This window comes from Mercenaria mercenaria, chromosome 7 (genome assembly GCF_021730395.1).
Source record: "Mercenaria mercenaria strain notata chromosome 7, MADL_Memer_1, whole genome shotgun sequence".
NCBI lineage: Eukaryota > Metazoa > Mollusca > Bivalvia > Venerida > Veneridae > Mercenaria > Mercenaria mercenaria.
The window spans coordinates 10,160,569-10,170,329 of NC_069367.1; the positions used below are offsets into that span (position 1 = coordinate 10,160,569).

General features: G+C 34.6%; 1 protein-coding gene across 1 annotated transcript; it reads left to right on the forward strand.

The window, feature by feature from the left end:
• The first annotated feature begins 305 nt into the window (after nt 1-305).
• LOC123555655 (uncharacterized) lies at nt 306-6,694 on the forward strand. The gene is made up of 2 exons (XM_053547545.1): nt 306-575; nt 4,983-6,694. Exons 1-2 carry the CDS (start codon nt 386-388, stop codon nt 5,390-5,392), a joined length of 600 nt encoding a protein of 199 aa, XP_053403520.1. The 5' UTR covers nt 306-385; the 3' UTR covers nt 5,393-6,694.
• The last annotated feature ends 3,067 nt before the right edge of the window (nt 6,695-9,761 follow it).

The following is a 9,761-nucleotide window of genomic DNA, read 5'->3' on the forward strand; positions in this document are numbered from 1 at the left end:
CAGATCTGCAGCTTACACTTCAAACTGGGATAAGACATTTCTGCTACTTGCCTCAAGTTTTCTGATGATTATTTCATTGTTCAATTTAGGAAAGAGTAGGCAACGGGTGTCTAAACTGAGGCAATTTTTACTGCGTCTTAGGTAAAGTGTGCTGAAGCTATTGTAATTACTACACTAAATATTTCACAAGGTATGATAATATAAACTTTAAAACAAAAGGAAACAAAACAAAAAAATAATGAAAAAAGAAATTATCTTCCGTATGACTAAAACTTCTTTTGTTATGTTATTCAGGAAGTCTTTCAGAATCAATAGCAAATAAACTGCGCAATACTTTGAAAACAAATTTAGTATTTTGATAGCAGGTGTAATTTGCAATTCAAAAATGGCGAATTATTACTACATGATTGCATTTCTTCCTCTAGCAGTCGCTTCTACAGCGTTTGCACACCAGGAAAGTTCACGATGTGTGTTTTCTTTCATGGAAAATATGTTGGAGAAAATGTTCAAGATGAGAGCCAGAATGGAAGAGATGGAACAAAAGATCGCCGAAGTGGAGTCGCGCCAGGCTAACAGTAAGTAGGTTTTGGAGATTAAGCATAGCGATCAAATGATATCGCGCTGGTTGATTGAAGTTCGAATACTTTCATAAGCAGAAGCTGGCATATAAGAAGCTTAAGAAACAGCGAGTAAACTTTCTTACCGTAAATACAGTATGTACACGAATCAAGGTTTTCTCCTGTATTTTCTTTAAATATAGGGCAATACAATTGATAGTGTACCGGTATATCATATATTTTTGATATTCAAAATATATTAATTAGTTTCTTTAATTTATCGTCAAAAACGATTTTGATGAGGTAATTTTTATTGTGACTTTCAGCTATTTTTGACACCAAAAACATTTAACAATTCATTTTTTTATTTTTTATTTTGTGATATCGTTCTTAACTCCGAGGCAGTTTTAAAGCGTACTTCCATGACAATTTTTCAGTTATGTAAAAGTATTTTACATAGAGAAAAAACGTTTTAGATCTGACATAATGACGGATATGTTAAAATTCAAAATAATCCTTCTACCGTAGTAAAATGACCGCCTCGGTAGCCTAGTGGTAGAGCGTCCGCTTCGAGTGCGGGAGGTCGTGGGTTCGATCCCCGGCTGCGTCATACCAAAGACGTAAAAAATGGTACTAGTAGCTTCCTCGTTTGGCGCTCAACATTAAGAGGGTAGTGCTAGGACTGGTCAGCCCAGTGTCAGTATAATGTGACTGGGTAGGGTATCATGTCACGTGTCTACGGCGTGATATTCCTGTGAAGCAGCACTATAAAGTTGGGCATTGTGCTCACTGCTACAAGTAGACACCGTCGACACCGTCGTTTATATGACTGAAACCCGAACACACACACACAAACACACACACACACATACACACACATAGTAAAATGTACATTTTAAATATGAAATTTGCAAAATGAAGCTGCAATTCACAAAAAAAGATATGTAACCAATTAAACGTTGACAGTATTGATTGATTGATTTATTTCCACATACAATGTATCGATATAACATGGCAAATTATCATATACATATAACATACAATAAACAAATCTGTATGAATATGAACTGAAAAGTGCCAGGTCACAAAACATTATATGCCAAGGATAACACAAAACAAGAAAAATCTTTAAAAAAGATGGTCGGCGTGATGTAACTGAAGCACAAGTTATATATGGACAGAAACCTGTATTTTAAATCTTTGGGCAATGTAGAAAGGAGCCTCTGTGGAGTTTTGTATAAATGAGGACAATAGTTCTGAAGAAGACTGTGTTTAGAAATTGTGGAGGGACACACGACAGACACCAAACAATCACAAATGCTCACTTTGAGCCGTTGGTGCTTAAAAGATGGTAACAGTAAGCAAACAATATTGAAATACGTTCTATACTTTATTTCTGGAATTGTTGGAAGCAACATGAACCCTTACCCTACTTCAGCTTATTATCAAATGTGTCTATCATTCAGAATATGTACAGAACTGTTTTCACCGGAAAGATTAATTTAAAATTTAGAGTCTAAAATTTAACAGTATCGGACATGTTGTTGCAGGTTAGTAATGATTTGCACTGGTAAGAAACTGTTGCTGTAATGCAGGGTAAGAGTTAATGACTGTATAAAACAAATAACCTTTTTGTAAAAACAAAACTTAAGGAAAGAAAACTTAACAAAACATAAATAACTTAACAAGAAAACTTAACAAAACAGAAATATGTCCGGATGAGCAGATGAATATTTGGTTACGCACACCTGTTCAAGTGGTACGCATACAACCCGATGGTGCTGTACTTATAGAGGTTATAGAGGACGAACGCATTGTCCTTTCACTCAGTGTCACACATGACTCAGAGTGAAGCATTTTCAGCCTTTCCTCCAATCAGCGCCACTCTTACAAAATCTCTCATTATGGCTGAAAATACCGAGAATACCTTACCAAGCAATCCGATTGGTACATTATTCAGGCGGCATAAGGTCACATGAGGTCATAAAATCGTGCTTAATACGGCACGCCGAAAAAAGAGTAAAGATAAGCTCAATACTCTTTTTTCCATTGTGGTCCTTAATATGAGCCGCGCCACGAGAAAACCAACATAGTGCGTTTGCATACGCGCAGTCTGGTCAGAATCCATACTGTTCGCTAATAGATTCTCTAATTGCAGTAGTATTTGAAAGCGAACAGCATGGATCCTGACCAGACTGCGCGGATGCGCAAGCTGGTCTGGATCCATGCTGGTCGCAAACGCACTATGTTGGTTTTCTCATGGTGCGGCTCATAAATTATATAGTATTGTATGAAATAGGAAGAAAACAAAAATTAAATTACTGAAATATTGAACTTCAAGTAGCACACTTTGAAAGACTATTTTAGAAAAAAAAAGAGATATAACTTTAATAAATTACTATCACAGATATAATTGAAGCAAGAAATAATCTCAAAAATAATGTCACATTTGAATGAAAGACATTGAAAATTACAATATCATAGCTTAATGGATTAAATGTTATAAATTATGAAAATAAAACATATGGTAAAAATGAGTACAAATATATCAAATTGCTATTCAGGTGCAACTAGATTAAGATTCAAAATAACTAAAATAATTTGCCAGTTTAATTAAAGTAACTGAAAACTTGTGTTGAAAAAAATCAATCTGGGCAAAATTAACATTTTATGAAATATGAAAGAAGTATTTCAAAATAAGAGTATAAAATATTATTGAAGGGAATCTATAAAATGCTGTTTAACTATACATTTAAAATCAGACATGGATGTGGAATTCCTGGCTGACTGAGGTAAGTCATTCCAAAGACAACAGCCATAAAATGCAAAGGACTTTTGGCCAAAACCTTTAACCTTTGGAATAGAAAATCTTCCAGTATCATTCACATCAAGATCCTTTATCGTTTTACTAAATCTTGTGGAGTACTTATGGACAGAATTGGCAGGGGTGAAATGCTCACACATATATGATGGAATCTTTTGACATTTAATTTTAAATACACGGGAAAGTATTAATTGGTTGACCTTGTCCTCAACCGGTAGCCATTTCAGATCAACAAAATGTTCTTTCTTGATGTGTGACCTAGGATGTAAACCAAATAAAAATCTTACTAATTTGTTCTGGGTGATCTGGAGCTTATTCTTTAATTCCTTAGTCAAACCATAAAACCAGGCTGATGAGGCATAATCAAAATGGCACTGAATAAGTGATGGAACCAACAGCTTTTTAGTATGAGCAGTGAGAAATGCACTCTTTAACCTTTCATTGGACTTCTTAATAATTGACCTAGCCATGTATTCAAATGACAACGTGTGATCAATATTAGCACCAAGACATTTGACAGCTGATTTAGAATCAATACTATGACCATTGCAAGAAATATTTATACTCAAATTAGATTTTAACCTTTGTTTTGACCCAAAGAGAATTGATTCAGTCTTTCCAAGATATAGAGATAATTTGTTACTGATCAGCCATTTATTGACAGTGTCTAACTCTTGACTTAATTGTTCTTCAATATGTAGTTTGTTTTTGCCCGCAACTAGTATAGCTGAATCATCTGATCTGCATAAAGAAGTAAACTGTTTTTAACAACACTAACATATCATTGACATATACTAAAAACAGTAGAGGTCCCAGAATTGACTCTTGAGGAACACAACATGAAATATGAGCCGAGGAAGATAAATTTCCTGAGATTTCAACTGATTGCTTTCTGTCCGAGAGATAAGATGTAAACCACATAACTGAATATTCCGAAAGTCCTAAAGCTCTAAGTTTCATTGCAAGGATATATTAAATGACCGTGTCAAAAGCATTTTGGAGGTCCCATAGTATCATACCAACAAGGTGACCTTTGTCCATTTGAAAACAAATATAATCTGTGAGATGAATAAGGCAAGTGTCTGTTGAAAATCCTTGTCTGAACCCAGACTGAAAATCATATAATAACTCATTCAGACAGTAAAATAACGTTATGTATTTACTGTAGTTACTGTATATACTGAGTCAACATTTTTTAAATTTAAAATATATCATATCTAAGCTGACTAATATAGACGTTCTGCAAAGTTATTAAGTCTCGTAGTGTTCTTAAAATTTTCGTTTTCTTGTATGTTTAATCATTTAAGAATCGGATAAGTGTCCAAACATTTGCGTCATAAGTTACAAATCGAAATTTGCAAATATGTATTAAGTAGCCCATATCTGACTTTAATGTTTCTGAGCGCAATCATGATTATGTCCAATCATACGATTGAATTCTAAATTCTCAATTTAATAAACGTCGAGCAAGGTGATATAAATAGAATCCACTGTAACGACTTGCTTAATATTTAAGTTGTTCTCAGTTAACTAAAGTTCAATATTCGTTTATTTATGACATAGAGTTCTGAATACCAAAACACCGAATATCTCTGTTTCAGACACCAATGTAAAGACCCCTGTTGTTGCATTCAGAATTATGCTAAACAAAACCCTCGGAAGTGTGTCCTCGGGTACGATGGTGAAATTTAATTTGGTGGATTTTAACATTGGAAACGCTTATAAGGAAGGAATATTTACGGCGCCGTACAGTGGAACATACCTGCTTTCCACCACTCTAGGAAATCCAGCTGCAAATCCCGGGGAATTTTTCATGAAGAAAAATGGCGTTGGAATAGAGTTTAATATTGCTGGGCATACGTCTGGATTTAATGTCGGTGGTGTTACAACGGTTGCAAAGCTTTTATCTGGTGACAGAGTGTGGGTAGAAGGAAGTGGCCGTATAACCGGACCGTACGATATACCTGGATACTACACCAGCTTCTCTGGTTTTCTGATCAATACAATCTGAAATTAACATATCATCAAAATTGCAAATGAAGTATAAAACACAATCAGTTTTTGTTTTCTAAAGATACAGCTTTTGTTACATTCTATTTAAGAAATAATCGTGTTTTAACGTTATTAATACACGAAAACAGGTTATACCTCCGTGGAATAATTTCTGCCTACGTATAACCGATTTTGAGTGTATTAATTTTAGTAAACACGATTTTTCTATACATTATTTTGATTCTAATATGCCCTTTATCTAAAACAATAGAAAAAATATAGTAACGCTCTTTTGGTCGCAACAAAAACATTGACGTCATCGCACGTTAACGTGACGTCATTTAAACGTAAGCGTGGCTTAACAGAAACAAGAATATTTGATGTAAATGTAGAGTATTACCTAATATTATTGACTTGAGCATATTTCACTTTACCCTTGTCAAAACATATGTTGACTGTCTGGTAACTCTTGATTCACTATAATTTAAATACAAAATTTAAATAGTGCCTTTTAATAATTATGTTCATGTGTAAATAATGCAATGGTCATTGTCAACCTTACACTGATTCGCTATGTACGCATTATTTATATTGTGTACAATCATGAAAGACAAATAAATAGTATTTTGTTTTGGGTTTAACGCCGTTTTAAACAGTATTTTAGTTGTGTAACGTCGGGCAGTTAACCTGACCAGTGTTCCTGGATTCTGTACCAGTACAATTCTGTTATCAGCAAGTAACTGCCAACTTCCCCACATGACCCAAAGGTGGATGATGAATTATTTCAGACACAATATCTTTTCGGAGAACATACGGCCCGCCAAGGGAAGATCTGCGATCTCCCTACTGCGCTAAGCGGGCAGGCAAAGTCAAGCAAATGACATCATTGCCTTAAGCTTCATTGGACTATTTAAGCACTTAATATTCAACTGATTGTCAAATTCAATGTTGAAGACATCCATTCATATTTCGTGAAGCGAATTGCCAACTCTGTTTTTTAGACCAGACGGCGCACGCCTTTCAGCCTTAGAACGTCTAGCCTTGCGTGACTGTTTAAACATTTCAGTTTTGTCACGTATGCTATCAAAGAAAAAATGTGAAATAAAGACGAAACTGATAAGTATTCATTTTAAAAACTGGTGCTGCAAAAATTACAATTTTATATGAAGTAAACCATTTACCCAAATAACTATATGATACCACTCATTTTCATCTATCTCCTACAAAAGATCAACCCACGTAAGACTTTTCTAGGGAGCATATTAATATGGAACACAAATTACGTTTAAATGTCAATGTCAGTGTTTTATTTTATTGACGTATTCTTTTTTTTTGCAAAATTGCTGTCTTGCCGATAATATATGAGCCGTGCCATGAGAAAACCAACATAGTGGGTTTGCGACCAGCATGGATCCAGACCAGCCTGCGCATCCGCGCAGTCTGGTCAGGCTCCATGCTGTTCGCTTTTAAAGCCTATTGGAATTGGAGAAACTGTTAGCGAACAGCATGGATCCTGACCAGACTGCGCGGATGCGCAGGCTGGTCTGGATCCATGCTGGTCGCAAAGCCACTATGTTGGTTTTCCCATGGCACGGCTCATATATTATTTGGTTGACATTAACCTTGGTTAGGGTATATATAGCGGCTTTCCACTACATTAGGAAACCCCAATTAATATTTCGGGGAATTTTTCATTTAGAAAAAATGCATTAGAATTATAATGTGGCTGGAGCATACGAACGGATTAAATGGCATGTGTTTACAACGGTCGATAAGCTTTTAGCCGTTGTCAAAGCGTGGGCAGAAGGAAGTGGTCGTATTACAGGACTTTTGGAGACACCTGGATATCCCCAGCTTCCTGGTTTTCTGATCAGTATATTCTGAATGAACATAATACATGAATTGCAAGTACTAAATGTATAATCATTAACATTTTTATTTTCAAAATAATTTAACATTTCGATTTTACTTTTTGATAAAAGTTTATAGTATTGCCTTATATGTATTAACTTATTTCACTATACTCTTGCTTTTCCCTTCTTAAAATGTACGTTCAAAGATGTGTGATATTACAAAAGGTTACTGTTTAGTACTCATACTTGTTCATGTATGTCTAGATGAATACCCAGTATACTGTACTAATTCTTTATCAAATCGGTGAAATAAATCAATTACAATTTCTAGGAAGACACGACCTCTGGACATCTTAAAAATAAAGCCGCTATTTTATGTATCCAGAAACTGATCTTGTCCGGGTACTGGTTCCCAACCAGTAACAGTGTTAAGAATAAGGGAAGGTAATTTCATGTGCTCGTCCGGATATTGGCTCCCAACTGAACATACTTTAAAGTGTAACATAATATTATAGAAGATTACTGCCTTATTTAAGGAATGTAGTGAAGCTTCAAATGTAAGACCTGTAACCGATTCAGTTTAAATGATATAAAATAACTAAAACGCTTGAAAAAGTCATATATTTTACAGTTCATTTTAACAAATTCAAATGAATAAATTAGCCGTATTACCCTTTTAGCAAGTCAAGATAAAAAGTTACAGAAATTATATTATTCACTTCAATGTTTAATCATTGATGCAACTGGCCAACATTATAGAATATGCACGCAACAACATTCAATATCAAAAGGTCATGCGCAGTGCATTTTATCACGCGCAAATATCAAATGACGTCATATAAAGGCGGAAATGGGTAGTATTTACATATCAAACGACAGTTTGTTCGGCTAGAATATGAAGCAAACCAATTTACGTAAGTGTTTAAATCCGAAGCTAATAATAGCGCTTTACCACTCATTTTCGTTTTTCTCCTATTAAACACGTAAACATATTCTAAGACTGTATTACGAAGCTCATTTATAAAGAAAACATACATTATATATAAACGCCAATGTCAGTGTCAATTTTCCTGTAGTATGCTGTTATAAGTTGCTCTCCTGTTGACAACAATATCAATAAAACAATTTATGAGATCTTTCTAATTTTTTTCCTATGTACAGAGATATTTCTTCTTGGAGTTATAAAAATCATAAAACAGAATCAATAGAAGGATGGTGCCTGCTCTTTGTGCTTTATGTATCCGTGGAAGCTGTTACCGATATATCATATTATAAGCAACAACTTTGAATTAAAAGTATAAAATATGAACTAGAACAGTAGGAATAACCGCGTGTCAAGCAAGCAGACTCCCAAAACAGCGTATATATATATATGTGTGTGTGTGTGCGTGTGTGTGTGTGTGAACAAAAGGCATATGATATATAAAACATAGACAAAGTTAAACATCACGACCACTTAGACAAAACACGTTAAGGAACACAGTGGAGGACCGCCTTGGAACGGTCAGTGGCAAACTGTCCAATGGGAAGTAAAACGAGTTAATTGTGCAAAAGCCCTCCGCACACTTTACCCATGCCTTTACGTAACGTTTGAATTTCGAATCTGGTCGTCAACAGCTTACATTTTATTGTTGTTGGGAGGTTGGGGTGGGCTAATCATTTTTGTCAAATTCTCTGAATGTATCTCATGCAAAAGACACTGTCCATTGGTTTATTTGCGATTTAAATTTCGAATCTTTGCGCGTCTGCATCTTACACTTCGAATGGGATTTGGCATTTCTGCTAATTGCCGCAAGTGTTTTGCTAATTATTACACAGTCTGATTAGGGAAGTCGTAAACAAAGATTGTCTAAATTGATACAAATAATATTACGTCTTAGGTAATGTGTGCTACAGCTATTGCTGTTACTACTCAAAATCATTCAAAAAGATATGATAACGTAATTTTAGAACAAAAAGAAACAATAAAGGAATAGTTTTCTATATGTCTAAAATTTCTTTTGTTATTGTATTCAGGAAGTCTTTCAGAAACAACTGCAAATAAACTGCGCAATACTTTGAAAACAAATTTAGTATTTTAGATAGCAGGTGCAATTTACATACCAAAAAAAAAAAGGTGAATTATTACATGATTTCATTTCTTCCTCTAACAGTCGCTTCCACAGCGTTCCGAAACCACTAGAGTTCATATGTGTGTTTTCTTTCATGGAAAATATGTTGGAGAAAATGTTCAAGATGAGAGCCAGAACTGACGAGATGGAACAAAAGATCGATGAAATTGAGTCGCGCCAAAATGACAGTAAATTGGGTTTTGTTTAAGAATAGCGATCTAATGACATTGCGCTAGCTAACTGAAGTTCCAATATTTATGCTGAAAAACATTTTTTTATGTCTATTATACTGTTTGATCCACTTTTCCTTTATAAAGTTTTTTTTTCTCGAACTTTTTAATATAGGACGATGCAATTGATATCATGTATCATTTTAAAAGATCTGTTTAATTAATCGTCCGAAAAGTATTTTAATGAGACAGTT

What these genes read in the sequence shown, in the direction of transcription:
- LOC123555655 (XM_053547545.1), top strand. Translation starts at nt 386, where the DNA reads ATGGCGAATTATTACTACATGATTGCATTTCTTCCTCTAGCAGTCGCT. An exon ending in GGAGTCGCGCCAGGCTAACA is followed by an intron (nt 576 to 4,982) that starts GTAAGTAGGTTT and finishes TCTCTGTTTCAG; the next exon opens with ACACCAATGTAAAGACCCCT.